Source organism: Mustela lutreola, chromosome 12, assembly GCF_030435805.1.
Source record: "Mustela lutreola isolate mMusLut2 chromosome 12, mMusLut2.pri, whole genome shotgun sequence".
Lineage (NCBI taxonomy): Eukaryota > Metazoa > Chordata > Mammalia > Carnivora > Mustelidae > Mustela > Mustela lutreola.
In genome coordinates this window covers 9,632,177-9,653,665 of record NC_081301.1, presented here as the reverse complement: position 1 = coordinate 9,653,665, position 21,489 = coordinate 9,632,177, and the positions used below count along the sequence as shown (strand labels likewise).

Below are 21,489 nucleotides of genomic sequence, written 5' to 3'. Positions count from 1 at the left end.
TTTTCAGTTATGCTTAGTATAGCTATAGAGAATACAGTGTTGGATTAGTAGCATTTAAAGGAAGATGTCAGTAAAGATTACTAATTCTTACTTGTTAAACTGTTGAGGAGATGTCACTGTAATGAGAGCCAAAGAGCTATTAAGATTATTTTATTTTAAAAATTTGATAAGGAGCCTGGCTTGCTCAGTTGGTAGAACACGCAATTCTTGATCTTGGGGTTAGAGTTCCAGCCCCACGTAGGATGCAGAGATTACTTTAAATATTTTATTTATTCATTTATTTATTTTAGAGAGAGGGAGTGTGCACATGCAGGCAGAGGGAGGAGCAGAGAGAGGGGGAGGAGGAAAGAATTTCAAGCAGACTCCATGCTAAGTGCAGAGCCCCACATGGTGCTCAATCCTGTGACCTCAAGATCCTTACCAGAGCAGAAATGAGGAGTCCGATGAGCTGCCCATGTTTCCTGGGTGTAGAGATTACTTTAAAAAAAAAAAAAAGTCTTAAATAAATAAGGTTGCTCATTTGGTTGAGTGTCTGACTCTTGGATTCTGTTTGGATCATGGTCTTAGGGTCCTGAGATTGGCCCAGGTCAGGCTCTGCACTCAGCTGGGAATCTGCTTTAGATTCTTTCTTTGTTTCTCTCCTCTGTCCCTCCCCACTGAGTGCGTGTGTGCTCGTGCATACACTCGCTCTCTCTAAAATGGATGAATAAATCTTTAAATAAATAGATAGCTTAGTTTAAAAAAAGCACTAAAGCAAATCAGTAATAATTATATAATTTTAAGTGTATTTCATAAATATGTTTTATGGCATTATTCAGTTAAATTAGATTTTAATCATATTTGAGTAGTTTGTATATTCAGCCTTATTTAAAATTCAGAGGTTATATAGTGAAATTCCACTTTACCTCTGATCTCTAACCTTTATTTCCTCCCCAGAAGGTTCTTGATGTTCTCAGTTTTTCATGTTTTCTTCAAGAGATTTATATGTATACAAGCAAATTCTTACATATGTTTTCCCAGTCACCCCAGCCCCCTCTTTTCACAAATGGTAGGGTAGTGTGGACTGTTCTGCGTCATGTTTGTTTCATGTACCAGAATTTCATGGAGACAATTCTGTGTCAATTCAAAAGAATTTAATTTTTTCATCGTTGGGTTTAATATAATTTTCAAGAAGAAAAACTTTTTGTGCGCTTGTCTACCTTAATTAGAAATTTTGTTCCCTTATTTAAAAGAGGAAATATTTCATTGTGATCTTTTCCTGTTTAACAGAGCTGTGTTGCTGCCTTTCTTGATGTTGTGATTGGGGGCCGTGCAGTGGAGACCCCTCCAATGTCCTCCGTTAATCTTCTGGAAGGATTGAGCAGAACTGTGGTTTATATAACGTATAGTCAGCTTATTACTCTGGTAATGGCCTTATTCTTTAATAGGATTTTCTCAAAAGTCATTTATCTAAGCATGGGCAGAGTCATAGATGAGTACATTGTGTGAGACATAGATACTGTGTGTGAAAAATGGATCTCACTAGCTAATGTCCTTTTACCTTTGCCAGGTGAATTTTATGAAGAGTGTGATGTCTGGAGATCAGCTGAGAGAAGATAGGATGGCTCTTGACAATTTATTGGCAAACCTGCCCCAGGCAAAGCCGGGAAAAAGCAGCAGTTTGGAAATGACCCCGTATAATACTCCTCAGCTGTCTCCAGCAACCACTCCAGCAAATAAAAAGAATCGATTGCCTATAGGTAAAGAGCATTTCTCATATTCGGGCTTTCCCTTAAATTTAGTGTTTTTAATTGGCCTTTAATACCGCTCAGTGTTTTGGAATATGGTTTTAAATAATTTGGGAAAGCCTTTCTCTTTGTGTTTACTGATACCAATATAATTTTTAAAAATTGTACCAGTTAAGGTTTATAAGTAGGTTTTAGCTTTATCTAGATGTACTTTTCACAATTAATTGAGATCATGCCACCTACAGTATATTTTGTTCATATTTTAGTAACTTTTTTAGGAAAAATTGGAAGTGTCATTTGAAATATATAGCCCTGTCATTTCTTCGAAGTTCTAAATAATACAAGAAAATAATAACTTAGAGGTTTCTGTTGGTAAATATGAAAATACAGTTATAATTTTTCCATTGTTATTATTATTAATAATTTTTGTCAAGGAGCTAAGGTATCTGTTATTTTATAAAACAAAGATTTCATTTTATTTTGTCAAGCTTATTTAAGAATTGGGTTTAATTATGTTTTATTCACTTAGTAAACATCTGTTACCCACACACACGCACACACACACACACACACTGAACATTACCATGTACTCTGTACCAGACTCTGGATGAGCATTTTATAGATGTTGTTTCATTTAATTCATGCAAAAAGAGTAGGTATAATCACTATCCTGCATGGGGGGTGCACCTTGTTAGACACCGGGGATACAAAGACCATTAGGATATGCTGTTGCTCTGGTAGTTGCTGGTCGTCTAACTGGGGAGAGTGAGAGGAGTCCAGTTGCCGTCATTATACTGTGTTTGATGGAGATAAGTGTGCATGGAGGTTTATGGGGCACCCATGTTGGCTGGGCGGTGATGGTGTCGGGAGAAGATCCTGGAGACAGTGAAGCTTATACTTTTTCTTGAAGGATGAGTGGGAGTTAGACAAAATAGACCAGAGAGGGAGAGAAAGAGTGTTTAAGCCAAGGGAACAGTGTTTTAGTGCCAATTTTTTAATGAAAATGAGGAGCTCAGCACCAGTTAGTGAATATGAATAGTTACTTTATTTTACACATTTTGAAGAACGGGATTTCATTTTTAAGCTTCTATGAGCTGATTTGTTAAGAACTGACAGTTTCTTAAAATTAATCCATCTTACATTTAACATAATACGAAATAATATCATCAACAAAAATATGGCAACATGTTCTTCAAATCTTTGGCTTTCGTCATCCCAAAATACCAGTTTTCAGAATTAAAAATAGAAAAGGATGAAGTTTGACACTCAGTGATTTTTAAAAAATATTTTAAAATTTATTTTAGAGAAAGAGGGAGTGGGAGCACACAAGCAAGGCAGGAGGCAGAGGGAGAGGGAGATAAGCAGAGTCCTCACTGAGTGTGGGCCTGATATGAGATCATAAGCTGAACCGAAATCAAGAGTTGGGCATTTAACCTACTAGCCACCCAGGTGCCCAACACACAGTTATTATTATGTTTTTAAGATTTTATTTATTTATTTGACAGATAGAGATCACAGGTAGGCAGAGAGAGAGAGGAGGAAGCAGGCTCCCTGCTAAGCAGAGAGCCCGATGCGGGGCTTAATCCCAGGACCCTGAGACCATGACCTGAACCGAAGGCAGAGGTTTTAACCCACTGAGCCACCCAGGCGCCCCCACAGTTATTTATTTATTTATTTATTATTATTTTTTTTTGGCTCTGAACTCACAGTTATTTTTAATATTAAAGCTTGTTTGTACTTTTCTCTTTTTAAAAGATTATTTATTTATTTATTTGAGAGAGAGAGAGAGAGAGAGAGAGAGCATGGGAGGGACAGGTCAGAGGGAGAAACAGACCCCCCACCCAGCAGGAAGCTTGATTTTGGTTTTGATCCTGGGACTCCCAAGATCATGGCCTGAGCCAAAGGTAGTTGCTTAACTAACTGAGCCACCCAGGCACCCACTGTTGGCATTTTTTTAACATGAAGAATTAAATGATTCTTAGTAAATCAGGGATTTTTTTTTCCCCTCCATTATTCACTCCTGTTTGTTAGTTCTTTCACTTCTTGTCATCTGGAAGTATCATTAAGTATGGGTATAATGAAAAGTAAATTTCAGTTGTTTGCACTGTTAGTTCGTATAGTCCTATGACCTGGCCATTGAATTTATTTCATATTTTTAAAAAAATGTGTCCATTATTTCAGAGAGTTGATTTTCTTTCTGTTTAATGCTTTCGCAACCCAGGACAACAGTTAGCAGCCATCATTGCCTGGGATTCCTCAGCCACCAATCTTACTGCTCATATTACTCTAGTAACCCCATTTGGTGGGTAATAGGCTGTTCTTCCTCTTCTTATGTAACTTTCATTTAAAAAATAGTATATGAAAATGTGCTCCATATGCATGTTGCTTTTGCTTTATGTAAATTGCTACATGGATTTTGGTTACTTGCATTTTTATAAATTATAAAGTTTGTTGCTCAAGATTCATGTAGTTATTCATGAAGTAGAATTTAAGTTTCCAGTTCAGGAGAAGGCAGTGCGGGAGGGTTAGCAGATAAAGGTGGGAGTGAGCCTGGGTTCAACTTTTGGAAATTGAAGTGTGCTCTGGATTTTGAAAGTAAGAGCAATTGATGAACAGATCTACAGCATTGTGTAGGGGACTCTTCATATTCCCTCTCATTTTTTAAAGATTTATTTATTAGAGAGGGAGAATGCATGCACACATGGGGGGAAGAGCAGAGAGGAAAGAATCTCAAGCAGACTCTCCGATGAGCGCGGAACTTGACATGGGGCTTTATCCCACAGTCCTGAGATCATGACCTAAGCCAAAACCAAGAAACCAAGAGTCAGAAGCTCAGCCAACTGAACCCCCGGGGACCCCAAGGGAATTCTTTATATTTGTCTTGAAGTAGGTCAGCTTTCACTCAAAGTGAAGTTGAAAGACATTTGTTATTTTTAGTGGTTTTGCTTTATTTCTGTACTTTTGATTATTTTGTACCAAAGTAGAATTTGTATTTGGGATTTCAGTTATACTGAATTTTATTGCCCTCTGAAAGAAATTTGAAACTTACCACAGAAGACTTAAACTCATAGAGAAATTGTCAAACTATAAATCTTTCAGAATCCAAAAGTTCTTGTAATGTGTGTGGGATGGTTATTTTAGAAAAAAAGTATTACTTGTTTTTACTTAAAGGTTAAAACTTGTTTAAAAACAAACAAACAAACTTGTTTACTTACAGAAAAGGGCTCCCCCAAGTAATTAGATTTTTCATTAATTTAGAATGTTTCTATAAAGCAGAAGGGAAACTTAATATTCAAACATAGGGAAGTCTTTTTTTTTCTGCATTTTTGGAAAGAAATTAGTACATTTCAGGAAAATCAGCATGTTTTAAAAAACTGATTATGATTTTGTCAGTGGTTGTCCAATTAGCATATATTACTTTATATGGCTAAAAGGTTGCTATGGGAAATTTTCTGACGCTTATGAGTTCGGTGGCAGTTAAATCATAGGAGAAATAGTAGACGGTATCTTGATAAGAAATAAGGCAGTGCTCTTCTTGTCCCCCCAAGTCTTTGAGATGTGTTTGCTGTTCCTGCAGGTGCGCTCATCTGTGTGTCGCTCACTGTCAGGTGCACATAGACTATTGTTTCAGTTTTTTTTTTTTTTTTAAAGATTTATTTATTTATTTGACAGACAGAGATCACAATTAGGCAGAGAGGCAGACAGAGAGAAGGAAGCAGGCTCCCTGCTGAGCAGAGAGCCCGATGTGGGGCTCAATCCTAGGACCCTGGGATCATGACCTGAGCCGAAAGCAGAGGCTTTAACCCACTGAGCCACCCAGGCGCTCCTATTGTTTCAGTTTTGAAGGAGAATCTATGTCACTCATTAGTAGAGTAACTGGGAAGTTGTAGGGTTTTTAAAAAAAATTCATATTCTCCACTCTTTTTTTTTGTGCATGCGCAAAGTCCTAGAAGATACATTTTTGTATTTACTGTACCATTTTCTTCATCTTGTCTTGTTCTCTAAATTATATTTGAAAAATTTTTTATTAGCAGCTCGAAGTAGAAGCCGCACCAATGTGCTAATGGACTTACATATGGACCATGAAGGATCATCTCAAGAAACCATCCAGGAAGTACAGCCAGAAGAGGTGTTGGTCATTTCCTTAGGGACAGGTCCCCAGCTCACTCCAGGGATGATGTCAGAAAATGAGGTATGAATGTATTGTTACATTTAACTTAGAGCCATCAATATTAAGGAATTAGGTTCTTTTTTTTTTTTTTTCTCTAATTCATGGTCTCTTGCTTCTATGAGTGCATTAATTGCCAAACTCCCTGTGAACAGTTCTGGGGGCCTTTCACATTAATGCATTGATAGTACAATCATTGGTGATTAGGGCTACACCGAAAGGAATTTTCCTCATAGTCTTAGAGACAGGAAGTGAGGAAATTGTAGTATGGAAATTGAAAAGACTTTTCCATTGACCTGTAGGAAATGTTTTTTTGTTTCTTTTCTTTCTGATGATATACTAGTGGTATCCCTGCTTTAAAGAGCCAGACTTTTTTTTTTTTTTTAAAGATTTTTATTTATTTATTTGACAGAAAGAGATCACAAGTAGGCAGAGAGGCAGGCAGAGAGAGAGGAAGGGAAGAAGGCTCCCTGCTGAGCAGAGAGCCCGATGCGGGACTTGATCCCAGGACCCTGAGATCATGACCTGAGCCGAAGACAGTGGCTTAACCCACTGAGCCACCCAGGCGCCCGAGCCAGACATTGTTTAGAAATACTCTGTTTTTTGGTCAGTTAGAAAGAAATGGTAGACAGAATTGAAAAGAAAACTAAGAGGGCGCCTGGGTGGCTCAGTGGTTTAAGCCGCTGCCTTCGGCTCAGGTCATGATCTTGGGGTCCTGGGATCGGGTCCCGCATCGGGCTCTCTGCTCAGCAGGGAGCCTGCTTCCCTCTCTCTCTCTCTGCCTGCCTCTCCATCTACTTGTGATTTCTCTCTGTCAAATAAATAAATAAAATCTTAAAAAAAATAATAATAAAGAAAGAAAGAAAGAAAGAAAACTAAGAAAAGAAAATATTTTGAAGAAATGGACTTGGGGTGTGGGCATCACTTTTAAGATATTCGTATATAGAAGAGCTTGGAACAGAGGCAAAAAGAATGAAGAAATCAAAAAGAACCATCATTTTATACTCAACAGGGACTGCTTATTAGTCAAGAAAACCTATTCATGACTTGGGATAAAGGGACTAGTTACAGTGGTCAATGAAGTGATGATAGTGGTTGGTACAGCTGTGTTTGGATCTGTGCCATGACCCTTAGGAAAGAGTTCTGGACTTGGCCAGAAGACACACACACACACAAATGGCCATAGACACACACACACACACACACACACACAAATGAACTGGCAAAAACTGTCAGAATCAACTTTTTAGGAACTCTAGAATGTAATAAACTTAAAACATATGGGGAATGTTAGATGAGGAAAAGCAACTGCTGCATTTCAGATAGGGAGCTGTGGCGTTTTACCTTCCCTGCGTAACCTTCCCCGGGTTCCCAGCTCTGGCAGTCCTGAAGGCAGCAGCCTGCATTCCTGTGCAGGGTAATCTCTTCCTTGTGGTATGAGCCTTTTGTTTGCTGTTAACCTTACCGTTCTCTAGGCCTTTAGATAGATTTTCTTCCTGAAGATTCTTTGTACATTGCTCACTGTGAGTTTAAAGATCCAAGTTATCTTAAAAATACAAAATGTAAAATTTTACATCTGCATTTAATTTCAAGCAGATAGGAAAATAATTCTATTTTTACTTATTTGTTTGAGTGGGAGGGTAGGGGACGGCGCAAAGGGAGGGAAAGAGAATCTTTTTTTAAAAGATTTTATTTATTTGAGAGACAGAAAGCACAAGCAGGGGGAGGGGAGAAGGGGCAGAGGCAGAAGGAGAGGCAGACTCCCGCTGAACATGGGGCTGACATGGGGCTCGATTTTAGCACCCTGAGATCATGGCCTGAGCCAAGGTAGATGCTTAACCGACAGAGCCATCCAGATGCCCCAGGAGCGAGAGAATCTTAAGCGCTTGTCTCTACACCCAGCATAGAGCCGTATGTGGGTTTTTTGTTAAAAATGAAAATTTAAGATTAAGAAGAACTTAAATATGCATTTACTTTGTTCTGTTTTCATATCAGTAACCTCTCAGTTCTGATAAGCCAGTGGCATTTTATTTTTCAGGTCTTAAACATGCAACTTTCGGATGGAGGACAAGGAGATGTCCCTGTCGATGAAAACAAACTCCACGGTAAACCTGATAAAACCTTGCGCTTTTCCCTCTGCAGTGATAATCTGGAAGGAATATCTGAAGGTGAAGGGTTACTTCATTCAAAGAGTTAATGTGATTCAAGTAATACTTTTGTCTTCTGATCTTTAAAGGAGCCTTAAAAATTATAATTATACCATCTGTTCCTCTCCCTGAGGAGAGTAATGAAATTTTCCTCTAATAATCTTGAAGAGTTGGCTATAAGGATTGTTTCTGGAATAAACTAAGATTGCAAGAAAATAATTTAAAAAGAAAAAGATTGCAAGAGACCTTTGATCATATAAAATGGGGAAGATAAAGGTCTTTATTGAGACTTGAGTAATGCCAAGTTTCTCTAGTATTAATTAAGGTATCCCAAAGCTTATGAAGCTCCTTTAGAGGGATAGAGTGCATGTCTGAATGGGAGAAATGGACTTACTAGTATTTTAGGATGTTGTGTATACCTTAAATGTTCTGTATTTCTTTATTCACATACACATCTTTATGAAGTAGGAAGATACAGTGGAAATGGGAATAACAGTAGAAAATTAAAACTGTAGATTGTGTAGTGAGATTTTGTCATTTCATGTATGAGGACAAACTTTTTTTAATGAAGAAAGTTGAGTTTACTATCATTTTAAGCAAAATATAATTTTTCCTTTTTCTCTGACTTTTTAGAACAGAAGTAATGTACATTCATTCTAGAAAATGCAGAAATGAAATTGAATCATTGTAATTTCACTGTTCTACTTTTTGGGGGCTTGAACTTTTGACCCAGGATCACAACCTGAGCTGAGATCAAGAGTTGGATGCTTAACTGACTGAGTCGCCCAGGCGCCGTACCATTCTATTAATAGCAGCATTTTGGTTTATTTATAGCAAGAGTAGGTTTATGTTGTTTTGTAACCCTTTTTTGTTTAACAGTCTAGCGGGGACACTTCCCTTTCTTAAATAACTTAGGTTCTTAATGGTTTTTTCTTTAACTTAAAGTGGGCATAATTTATTTAAACATTCTTGTATGATTAAACATATAGATTGTTTTTACTTTCCAAGCATTATTAAAAGCCCTTCGACAAGCAATGTTAGGTGAATTTTTTAGTTGTTTCCTAGGATAAATTCCTAGAAGTACAATTGCTGGCTTAAAGGGTATGTGTATTTTTAAGGTACAGATGCAGTATTAAAAGCACCCTGACACCTGGGTGGCTTCGTTGGTTAAACATCCCACTCTTGATTTTGACTTAGGTCATGATCTCAGGGTCATTAGATTGTGCCCCATGTTAGCCTCCATGCTGGACGTGGAGCCTTTCTGGTATCGAGCCCCACATCTGGCTCCGTGCTTAGCGGGAGTCTGTTTGAGATTTTCTCTCCCTCTGCTTCTCCCTGTGCCCCATGCTCGCATACTTTCTCTCTCTAAAATAAATATATACATAGAAATAAATAAATGCACCTTATTCAGTTTTCAGTCTGTTACCAAGGCATGAAAAGTTGCATGGTGGCTTGTGACTTAAAAAACGTACTCACAGTATAAACATTTCTCTAGGTCCATCAAATCGCTCTAATTCAGTGTCCTCTCTAGACCTGGAAGGAGAGTCTGTATCAGAACTTGGAGCAGGACCTTCTGGGAGTAATGGAGTTGAAGCTCTCCAGCTATTAGAGCATGAACAAGGTAAAGTGAAGTTGAACACATTTGTTCAAGTAGCAAAGAATTTGCCCGGCTGCAGGATAAACTACATGTTTCCATGTCAGTTGGCTGTGTTCGGTGAAAGAATAAGTGTAGGTTGCTTATATAATGACCAGAAAACTTGCATTTATTCAAAATTTTTTCAGTTAAAAATGTTTAGTTGGGGGGCGCCTGGGTGGCTCATCGGGTTAATAAGCCTCTGCCTTTGGCTCAGGTGATGATCCCATGGTCCTGGGATGGAGCTGTCTGCTCAGCAGGAAGCCTGCTTCTCCCTCTTTTTCTGCCTGCCTCTCTGCCTACTTGTGATCTCTGTCAGATAAATAAATAAGGGGCGCCTGGGTGGCTCAGTGGGTTAAAGCCTCTGCCTTAGGCTCAGGTCATGATCCCAGGGTCCTGGGATCGAGCTCCACGTCGGGCTCTCTGTTCAGTGGGGAGCCTGCTTCCTCCTCTCTCTCTCTGCCTGCCTCTCTGCCTACTTGTGATCTGTCTGTTAAATAAATAAATAAATAAAAGTCTTTTACAAATAAATAAATAAAATCTTAAAAAAAAATACTTAGTTGGTAAATGAATTATTTTAGGCTTAAGTTACATAGAGCAATTCAGCTTGAATTCTATAATATTTGGCATTTCAATTCTGTAATACTGAAATTTTAAGGGAGACAAAGATAAATATTTGGGGTTAAAGGCACTTGGAATAGGGAGAGGATGGTATACAAATGTCTGAAAGTGTTATAAAAGGGCCTTGGCGATTCTGAGTGGGAGATACAGGTGGTTAGAAGTGTAGGAAAAAACTTAGTGGAGGAAAATGCTAGCCTTAAAGCCCGGCTCGCATTGCATTGGCAGAAACTAAAGATGGGGCATTCTAGGTGAAGGAATAGAATAGTACAAGCAGGTCAGGGAAGTGGGAAACCATAGTACTTAACTCGGGAACTGCCAAGTAGGGGAATGACATGGGGTCAGGACTGAAAAGTAGACGGATCCCTGTTGTGCTTTAGGAAGATGAATTTGAAAAAGTTCTTTGGATTTGTTGATTTAAAGATCACTGGTGGACTTCAAGGGAGTGTTGATGGCAGATTGCAGATCAGCTGGGTCAGAGGCAATATTCTGAGACCTGCGTGCGCATCAAAATAACCTGGGAAACTGAAAGCCATTTCCCATGTCTCATTTCTAGGAATCCTTGTGCAGTTCATTTTCAGAAAGGAAAAGAGCATTGCCAGTTGGGATATGTGTGGCTTGAATAAAAGTAGTAGTATATTTTCCTGGACTAGTTTGTCATATTAGTTAGGATTAAATTTTCTGCAAATAAGAAAGAAACCTAAAATAATAGCTTAAGACAGAAGTTGAAAGAATATCACTTAACAAGCCCTCTAGGTGATTCTGATGTAGGTGGTTGGTGTCTCCATTTTGTGAACATGAGGTTAATAAATTGAGACAAATTACAGACTATTTTACTCATTAGTCCAGGGAAGAGAGAAAACTCTAGTATCAGGGGAATGTATTCAAGGCAAATGAAAAAAATATTTTTCTATCAGTTCATTATTGCTGGAGTAATTGCTATGTAACAAACCACCTCAAAACTTAGTGACTTAAGACAACAAACATTTATTTGTGCTCTCAGGTCTGTGGGTCAGCTGGGTGGTTCTGATTTTGACTAGACTGACTCATGTATTTGCAGTCACCGGCTCTTGGGAAGGGAGCTCTGCCAGTCTTAGTTGGGGGACGGTTGTTCAGTGAGGACGTGGCTGCTCTGGAATGGCCTTTGCTTTGTTCCCTGTGGTCCCTCATCCACCAGTGGGCTAGCTTAAGCTTGTTCTCATGGCAGAACCAAGGGTGAAAAAAAGGGCAGAAGTTTATAAGGGTCTTTTGAGGTCTAGCCTTGGAACTGGCACACTTCTTTACTCTTTTGGCCAAAGCAAGTAACAAAGCCTGTGCAAATACATGGAGAGGAAAATATATCCCAGTTTGTTATCAGAATCACACTGCCCCAGTTAGTCTATCAGAAATGGGGGTCCATATGCTGAGCTTTGTTCAGAGAGGGAAATCGTACATCCGCAGGGAGATGATTCAGTGCCTTGGTATTGCATGCTCAGTGTTCATGAGAAAATATGTATCTTTAAAGTTGATTTAAAAAAAATAGCTGTGCTGCCATTTTTAAAGTACGTAATTTTGTTTTTGATAGCTACAACACAAGATAATCTTGATGATAAGCTAAGGAAGTTTGAAATACGTGACATGATGGGACTGACAGATGACAGAGATATATCAGAAACAGTGAGTGAGACCTGGAGTACAGATGTCTTGGGAAGTGATTTTGATCCTAACATTGATGAAGATCGCTTACAAGAAATTGCAGGTAACTGCTGTTTAATTTTTCTGCAAGATTGCTGTTTAGTTATTCATACCCACCTACCCTTCATGGGCAGGGACTTCAGCCTCCGACAGACAGACTGGGAAGCTGAGATAACTGTATGTAACAAGGCACTTGTGTCTTTCTTTCTTTACCTAAATATAGGTAGTGTTTTTCCCTGTCTGCATTTAACTCCCCCTTCCCTGCCAAAAAAGAAAAAAGTCTTCTGAATTAGCTTCTTGTTTTCAGGGCATAGTATATATTCTTATGATATTCTATTTGAGACTAAATACCTTACCTGAAGATGAAAATTCTTATAGATTATAGCCATAAAGTCTTTCAGAATAATATAGTACTGAGATTCTCTAAAAATTGAATTTAGTAGGGCACCTGGCTGGCTCAGTCGGTAGAACATGTGGCTCTTGATCTCAGGGTTTTGAGTTGAAGGCCTATGTTGGTCATAGAGCTTACTTTAAAAAAAAAAGAAAAAGAAAAAAAAGAAAAGAATTTTCTTTTGGAAGGATTAATTCAGTTCCAAAAGAGGGACTATAGTTTTTTCTTTTTTTTTTTTAATGTCAAGTGTATTGAGGTTCAATTTACATACTTTAAAACTCACCGTCTTTAGGATACTGCTGTTTTGTGAGTTTTGAAAGATTTCATACAGTCCTATTAGCAGCATGTTCATTTTCACTTTAAATTGTGGAACATTTCAGTCAAATCCAAGAGAGAAGATTGAACTCTCTGTACCCGTCATTCAGCTTCAACTAGCACAAGTAGACGTGTGGCAGGTTTTGTCTCCTCTCTTTTCCCATTACCCTTTTACCCTACCCCCCTGTTATGTTTAGGCAAGTTCCAGACGTTATTTTATTTGTAATTATTTTATGATATATCTTTAAACGGTAACTTTCACCAGTAATCTTTTGCCAAAAGTTTCCTATGCACTACAGTAGAAATGTTCTTTTGAAAGGCATAGTTAGATGTCGTGGAGCATCCTGAACTTGAGTATTTCTAACACGGGTGTATAATCATATTTAATCCTTTCTATTTGTCTTTATAAGTAGTGTAAACAGATTTCTTCATTGGTTTTGCATTACTTTGTTTCAGGGGCCAAAGTAGTACATTTCCTGGCAGAAAGCTGTTTGAGCAATGAGCTGTATTTGCAGTTGAATCCGTGCTACAGAGATGTGTATTTTCCTGCAAATATTTTTTTTTTCCCTGCAAATATATTTTATTGCTCTAAATACGTGGCTAATGTGCTGGAAGAAAACATATTTGGCCAGTATAACTTTCTGTGGTTAACTATCTCCATTTGAGTGTTTTTAATCCCTGTGAAGACTATATAGTTTAGGTATTTAGGGACACATGTAAAAATGTACTACAAAACCCAGATGAAAGCTGGTTGAAATGACTTGACCCTAATGATGGATGTTTTCTCTATGGAGAGTCCAAGGTGAACAGGAGGAAACTGAGAAAAAGGAGCTTAAGCTGTGCCATTGTGACCAAAGTGGGAAATTTGTTTTTAGTGGTGCTATTGATTGAAATTACACTTACTTTGGCTTCCTTCTGGTGGATAGAGTAGAGATGACCTTAGTTTAGTGTTTGGTCCTTCTCCATTATCACTGCTCTTTCCATCAGGATCTTCGTTAACCCTTTGCTCCCCACTGGTTATACAGGTGCAGCAGCAGAGAACATGTTAGGCAGTTTACTGTGCCTGCCAGGTTCAGGGTCAGTGCTTCTTGACCCCTGCACTGGTTCTACCATATCAGAGACAACAAGCGAAGCTTGGAGTGTAGAGGTATTGCCAAGTGACTCAGGTTAGTATGCCATCGTTGTTTGTTTTTTGATTTGCACAGAAGTTTTAAATATAAGGTATCTTAATTTCTGTACTCTGTACATTTTTGTCAAGTGTGACACAACCATCTTACTAAGAATTTCAGGTGGACAGTTAGGGCATTTTCTGTCCATCAAGAAAAAAATGCAGTGTTGGATGGCATAGGCTAAGATGGCAGGTGCTTTTTGATTGTGTGTTCAGTTATTTTTAAGTATTTGGTAGCAACTCACCAGAGTTCTGTGTGGGACCCTCAGTTCAGTATCTCGCACTAACTCATCACAAAATAGGAATAGCAGTACAACTTGAACCCTGAGCGGTTGGATGCTTGGTAAGCATGCCTAGATTCATCCCAGGGAGAACTTGACCCTTTAAAAGATAGCTAATATATTTTTGAAATATACTGAAATTGAGACTCTCAAGTCTTGAGAATTATTTTGTACAGGATTATTATAAGTGTATACAAAGTGTTTTGTACTTTCTCTTTTCTTAAAAATTACATTTCTCCTTTATTTTGTATTCTGATTATGAAGATAAAACTTTGCTTTCAATGAAATGTCAACTACCAGAATGCAAATTTAAGTAACTGTGTGTCTGAATAACATTCTGTCTGATTTACTTGGCTCAAGAATAATTAAGTGATTCTGATATGTTTTATAGTATTAATGGACTCAGATATGCTTCCCTTTACATAAGGAGACAGTAGGATTAGCTTACTGTCTATTGAGTGCCCGTAGAAGTTACTTTTTAGAAAATGTTTGGTTTAATGTTAAGCTATTTTGTATTTTCTTACTGAGTTTACTTCTTAACCAATAGCATATTTTATGAGATTAGTGATCTACAGGCAGAGTCTTCACCTTTGCACAACAACTGGCCTATACTGAAATGAAAATCACAACCTCAGCTTCTTTAACACTCGATCTAACCAACTTTGCTAACTGGCCCAGACTTAGAAATCTGTTTACAATGATTTCATTCACATTCTGGTAGCTTCCCTCATGTGGGTCACAAGCTGAAACTGTGGCATGCTAATAGAATCACTAATGTGGCACCTCATGTCTTCTGTTTAGAGGCCCCGGATCTAAAGCAGGAGGAGCGTCTACAAGAGCTGGAGAGCTGCTCTGGACTAGGTAGCACGTCTGATGATACAGATGTCAGGGAGGTCAGTTCCCGCCCCAGCACACCAGGCCTCAGTGTTGTGTCGGGTATGTCTGTCTTGTTTTAAGGAATAAGGATTGCAAGGTGTGTTCCCACCTCTCCATTTATAAAATTGATAACAAAGAGATATGTTTTATTTAAGAGTTGAGGAATATTCCAGGAAACAGAATTATTTCCATGGAACCTTAAATCTCTGAGAACTTAACGTGTGGCTTTATAGAGCCTGTTGAAGTAATTGGCAAACAGTCTGTGTGTGTTCCCTAATTCTGTTCTTGGTGGCCTCTGCTACTGTATTTAGATACCACATGATACTTGTGATTGTGTTGTACAAATCAAGGTAAGCATATGTAGGCAGTTGTACAATAAAGGATCTGATACCAAACATCTTGCATGTATAGCACTGGGACATAAAAATTTTGAGAATATTTACATTTCTCCAAACTTCATATACTTTTCGTGTGGTTATTTTGTTCTTCTTGCTGTTTATTTTTTACTTTATTTATTTATTTAAAGGCATAAGTGCAACCTCTGAGGATATTCCCAATAAGATTGAAGACCTGAGATCCGAGTGCAGCTCTGATTTTGGTGGTAAAGATTCTGTCACTAGTCCAGACATGGATGAAGTAACTCATGGTAAGAAGGGGAAAGGAGAATGACTTTAAAATGATCACATTCAGGGCACCTGGGTGGCTCAGTGGGTGAAGCCGCTGCCTTCAGCTCAGGTAATGATCTCGGGGTCCCGGGATCGAGTCCCGCATTGGGCTCTCTACTCAGCAGAGAGCCTGCTTCCTCCTCTCTCTCTCTCTCTCTGCCTGCCTCTCTGCCTACTTGTGATTTCTCTCTGTCAAATAAATAAATAAAATCTTTAAAAAAAAAAATGATCACATTCAAACTGGCAGTCTTATAATTTTGCTGTGATAATATCAGTTGGTAGAGCACTTTGGGGTGTAATTTGGCAGTGCGTAAGTAAGGCCTTGAAAATTCATAAACCAGGGGTGCCTGGTGGCTCAGTTGGTTAAGCATCCAACTCTTGGTCTCAGCTCAGGTCTTGATCTTGCATTGCTCGTGAGTTCAGGCCCTAAAAGAAAGGAAATTGACAAACTAAATTTGGTTCAGTTAGCCTACTTTAGGAATAGTCATCAGGAAACAGTTCTGTGTATGCAGAAGGTCTTATGTTCTTTGTAGCATTTACATTGATGTTCTTCATAGCTTCCCTATTGGCAGAAAATGAGAAACAACCTAAGGATTGAAAAATTGAATTGCTGAGTGAATTTTGATGTACCCACTTATAATTTATGTGACTGTTTTGTGGATATATTATTTTAAATCCTTTAAAGCATATGAAATAACTTGAAACTCTAGAAATGCTAGAACATAGTATCTCTTGGGAAATCTATCCTGAAGAATTTCATATGTAATACAATAAAACACTAAAAAACCTATCAGGGGTGCTTGGTGGCTTGGTCGCTAAGTGTCTGCCTTCGGCTCAGGTCATGATCCCAGGGTCCTGGGATGGAGCCCCACATTGGGTTCCCTGCTCAGCGGGAAGCCTGCTTCTCCCTGTTTCCCACTCCTCCTGCTTGTGTTCCTTCTCTTGCTGTGTCTATCAAATGAATAAATAAAATCTTTTTAAAAAATTAAAAAATAGATTAAAGACCTATCATAGAGAAAGCACAGGAAAGAAATACCAGAATGCTGGCAGTGGTTTTATGTGCTGAGTTTTAGATACTTTTTCTTTCTCATAAAAAATGGGTTTTGTTTTGTTTTGTTTTGTTTTTTAAAGATTTTATATTTATTTGACAGAGATCACAAGTACACAGAGGGGCAGGCAGAGAGAGAGAGAGGAAGCAGGCTCCCCAAGGAGCAGAGAGCCTGATGTGGGGCTCGATCCCAGGACCCTGGGATCATGACCTGAGCCGAAGGCAGAGGCTTTAACCCACTGAGTCACCCAGGCGCCCCACAAAACCTTTTTTCATAGTAGTAAAAGGTTATTTTCCTTTTCATTGTATTGACATTTGCACTGATGGGGCACAAGCAGAGGTGGGTAGATTGGCCGGGGCAGGCCTGAGCATGAAGCAGAGCGAGCAGTCACTATATTCTCTCCCAGCTAAAAAAAAAAGTTTTACGTACGAGTATTTTTCATGAAGCAATAAAAATTATTTAATCACATATGAACCCTGAGTACACATCTGTTTAAAATTCTGGAGAAATCGGAAATAGTCCTAATGCATTTCTTTTTTTTTTTTTTTTTTAGATTTTGTTTTTATTTATTTGACAGAGAACACAAGTAGGCAGAGAGGCAGGCAGAGAGACAGGCAGAGAGGGGGAAGCAGGCTTCTTACTGAGCAGAGAGTCCAATGGGGGGCTAGATCCCAGGACCCTGGGATCATGACCCGAGCCGAAGGCAGAGGCTTTAACCCACTGAGCCACCCAGGTGCCCCCTCCTAATGCATTTCTGCTGCAGTCTGAAATGCAAAGTATCTCAAAGAGAAACACTTAGATGCTTATTGGAGCTGTGAGCTTAACTAGCTGTTTCTTCTCTTGTTTGTCTTTCACGACATACCATTTTTACTTGAAAGAAGGACTGACAAACTGTAGTTACTCATATTTGGGTATTTGGCAGGCATTTCTTGAAAATTAAACAAGGGAGCCTATCACTTCAAGGAAAACAACTGGCAGAGTTTGTTGCCAGTGATAAAATTCAGGCTTTCAGATAAAAATGACAATTGTAGAAAATTTGTATTCACCTTCATGAGCTTGACAGCTTACTGATATTTAAAGACTTTTCTGATGAGACTGGTGTTTTTTTTCTGATGAGAATATAATTTTTTGATATTATATATTGAAGTGTGTCAACATGTGAGGATCTACGTATCTAATTGAATCAGTAGTTTCCAGGTGATCAATATATGATGTTATAGAAATCATTTAGAGTAGAAGACAGACCAATTAATTTTAATGTAACAGAGTAAAAGTTCATTGATTTGGTTTCTGATTCCTAATTGTAGCTAACCTTAAAATACTAATCAGGATTCGGTGTTGTATCATAGAAGAATGTGCACGGTTATCTGAGAAGGCTATTAAAATATCTTCCTTTTTCTAACTACATATCTGTGTAAGGCCAGCTTCATATACTTCAGTCAAAATACGTATTGCAAGTGGGCACCTGGGTGGCTCAGTGGGTTAAGCCTCTGCCTTCGGCTCAGGTCATGATCTCAGGGTTCTGGAATTGAGCCCCGTATTGGTCTCTCTGCTCAGCAGGGAGCCTGCTTCCTCCTCTCTCTCTGCCTGCTTCTCTGCCTACTTGTGATCTCTATCTGTCAAATAAATAAATAAAATCTTAAGAAAAAAAAATAATTTCAAAATCTACAACTTTTTATTTATACTCCTAGGTATATGTGCTGCCGAAGCGAGCACATATACTTCTTCTAGGTAATATTGCCATTATTATTATTATTATTATTGTTAAAGATTTTGTTTATTTGAGAGTGAGAAAGAGAGCACAAGCAGGAGGAGTGACAAGAGGGCAAAGCAGTTTTTTTTTTTTTTTTTTAAAGATTTTATTTATTTATCTGACAGAGAGAAATTACAAGTACATTGAGAGGCAGGCAGAGAGAGAGAGAAGGAAGCAGGCTCCCTGCTGAGCAGAGAGCCCGATGCGGGACTCGATCCCAGGACCCTGAGATCATGACCTGAGCCGAAGGCAGCGGCTTAACCCACTGAGCCACCCAGGCGCCCGAGGGCAAAGCAGTTTTGACTCGGGGCTCAATCCTAGGACCCAGGGATTATGACCTAAGCCAAAGGCAGACGCTTCATTGACTGAGCCACCCAGGCACTCCTGCCCTTATTATTATTATTATTTTTTTGTCCTTATCTTTATAGGTGGAAAGAAGGTGAGCCTCAGGGCAGTTGTGACATTCTGAAAATTTTGATGATCTGCGTATTTTGGCTCTGCTGTTTGCATTAACTATAATACAATTTGGCCATTAAAACTGATTAACATGCAATGCTAGACCACTTACGTGTCATTAAAATCCATGTGTGTAGGTAAAAACATACCGTGAATTTGAAGTTATCAGAATATGATATTTATTAGATTCTCTTTTTTTCTGACATGCCCCTCAAGTTCTGTTGATCAGAAAAGGGAAATCGGGGGGAGCCCCTGGGTCACTCAGTTGAGCATCCGACTCTTGATTTCAGCCCACATTGTGATCTCAGGGTCGTGAGATCAAGCCCTGCATGGGGATTGCCCTGGGTATGGAGTCTGCCAGGGATTCTCTCCCTCTCTCTCCCCCTCTACCCCTTCCCCACTGTGTGCTCTCTCTCTCAAATAATAAATCTTAAATGAAAAAAAAAGAAAGGAAAACTGGAAGAACGCTAGAACCTTTATCACTATGTAGAAACTCTTACTGAGTGATGAGTTCTGATTTGGTCTTACAGTTTGCCTATTTATTTTAGGCGCCCACCAGCTGACCTCTCCTCCTTCCCAGTCCGAGTCTGTACTTGCCATGTTTGATCCACTGTCTTCACATGAAGGTAAACTAGTCAAATGAGCTTTTTGACTCCTAACCCTTTGTTGATGCCTTTGTTGAATCAGTTGTATCTCAGTTGCAAACTTCTTTTCCCCTGTGTTCTAGGAGCTTCTGCTGTGGTAAGGCCAAAGGTTCATTATGCCAGGCCGTCGCATCCACCACCAGATCCCCCAATCCTGGAAGGAGCTGTGGGAGGAAATGAGGCCAGGTTGCCGAACTTTGGTTCTCATATGTTAACTGCAGCAGAAATGGAGGCATTCAGGCAAAGGCATTCTTACCCAGAGAGATTAGTTCGCAGCAGGAGCTCTGATATAGTGTCATCTGTTCGGCGACCCATGAGTGACCCCAGCTGGAACCGTCGTCCAGGGAATGAAGAGCGAGAACTCTCTCCAGCCGCAGCCATTGGTGCTACTTCTTTGGTGGCTGCACCTCACTCATCATCTTCATCCCCGAGTAAGGACTCCTCAAGAGGAGAGGTACGGGACACAACCCATCTAGAAGAATTTTGCTGGTTGTGGTCAGCTTTAATGTTCTAACTGCCAGGTTCTCTTGATATGTTAGATTAACACGGTATATATAAATCTCAGAGTAAGGATGAACAGCGGTCATGATTTAAAAGATGATCTGTCAGTCTAGTTTGTCCCCAACGGTAACCCATGGGAAACCTATACTATTTTGGTTTTGTAATGCATTTTGCATTTTTTTGACACTTTGAACTTTTCTCCAAGCAATTTTGTATATAATTTCATTTAAACCTCACAGTTTCCAAGATGAGAAATTAAATGATTTGTCTGAGGTCACTTGATAGGCTAGTAAAGGAACTATGGTCTCACTTCTTTGATGTGTGATTTTTTTTTAAGATTTTATTTATTTATTTGACAGAGATCACAAGTAGGCAGAGAGGCAGGCATGCAGAGAGAGAGGGGGAAGCAGGCTCCCCACCAAGCAGAGAGCCCGACGTGGGGCTCAGTCCCATGACCCTGAGATCATGACCTGAGCCGAATGCAGAGGCCCAACCCACTGAGCCACCCAGGCACCCCTGATTTTTTTTTTTTTTTTAAGATTTTATTTATTTATTCGACAGAGATAGCGCAAGTAGGCAGAACGGCAGGCAGAGGGAGGGGGAGGAGGAGGTTCTTCGCTGAGCAGGGAGCCCGATGTGGGACTTCCCAGGACCTGGGGTCATGACCTGCGCCGAAGGCAGATGCTTAACCAACTGAGCCACCCAGGCGCCCCAGACATGTGATTTTAATAACTCACTCTAATTGGAGATCAAAACATGAACTGTGAAATTGTCTGCATCTGGGTTTGAGTCCCAGCTCTGCGACAGGCAGGCTAGAGAACTTTGGGGGCAGATAGGGAGATAGCTTTTTTTAGCCCCTTATTTCACGTCTATAAAAGGACTTAATAGTATTATTTATCTCCTAAGGCTATTGTGAGGTTTAAATGAAATAACATGTATCCTCAGCATTCAGTATTTGGCACACAGTCCATACTCAGTTTTGTTATTACTACTACTGTCTCATCTCTGCTACCCCTCCAGACTTCATGTGATTAAGCTTACTCCTTTCAGAAGTGTTTATTGAGCGCCTACTCTGTGCTAGGCTCTGTGTTAAGGTTTTGGTTTACTTGCGATTTGGTTTAATGTGATAGTACCTACCCTCAAGCAGATCAAAGTCTGGTGCCTAAAAGGTATACTTCCATGTTTCAGAAGTTTCCTGTACAGCAATAAGAACAGTTTTTCTTTTAAGACAAGCAAGAGTGGTTTTTGATTTTCACAGACAAACTGAAATCCTTTCCCTAGTAATTTATCCTGCTGTCCAACTCCAAATAAAGCATCAAACTTTTTCTACAGACTGAAGAACGCAAAGATAGCGATGATGAGAAATCAGACAGGAACAGACCTTGGTGGAGAAAACGTTTTGTTTCTGCCATGCCTAAAGGTA

At 39.3% G+C, this 21,489-nt stretch overlaps 1 protein-coding gene across 6 annotated transcripts in view; it reads left to right on the top strand.

Moving 5' to 3' along the window:
- Positions 1 to 21,489, top strand: part of GAPVD1 (GTPase activating protein and VPS9 domains 1) — a 79,541-nt gene that overhangs the window by 38,261 nt on the left and 19,791 nt on the right. For 2 of the 6 annotated variants that reach the window (XM_059143548.1, XM_059143546.1), the window contains exons 5-16: positions 1,270 to 1,404; positions 1,550 to 1,739; positions 5,759 to 5,919; positions 7,934 to 8,000; positions 9,538 to 9,663; positions 11,858 to 12,031; positions 13,699 to 13,839; positions 14,924 to 15,058; positions 15,525 to 15,644; positions 19,470 to 19,547; positions 19,649 to 20,019; positions 21,399 to 21,486. In XM_059143548.1, coding sequence (XP_058999531.1) covers positions 1,270 to 1,404; positions 1,550 to 1,739; positions 5,759 to 5,919; positions 7,934 to 8,000; positions 9,538 to 9,663; positions 11,858 to 12,031; positions 13,699 to 13,839; positions 14,924 to 15,058; positions 15,525 to 15,644; positions 19,470 to 19,547; positions 19,649 to 20,019; positions 21,399 to 21,486 — 1,786 coding nt within the window. Of the gene's footprint in view, positions 1 to 1,269; positions 1,405 to 1,549; positions 1,740 to 5,758; positions 5,920 to 7,933; positions 8,064 to 9,537; positions 9,664 to 11,857; positions 12,032 to 13,698; positions 13,840 to 14,923; positions 15,059 to 15,524; positions 15,645 to 19,469; positions 19,548 to 19,648; positions 20,020 to 21,398; positions 21,487 to 21,489 lie in introns of those variants that run through there. The other 4 variants (XM_059143547.1, XM_059143544.1, XM_059143545.1 and 1 more) reach the window with 3 other exon arrangements.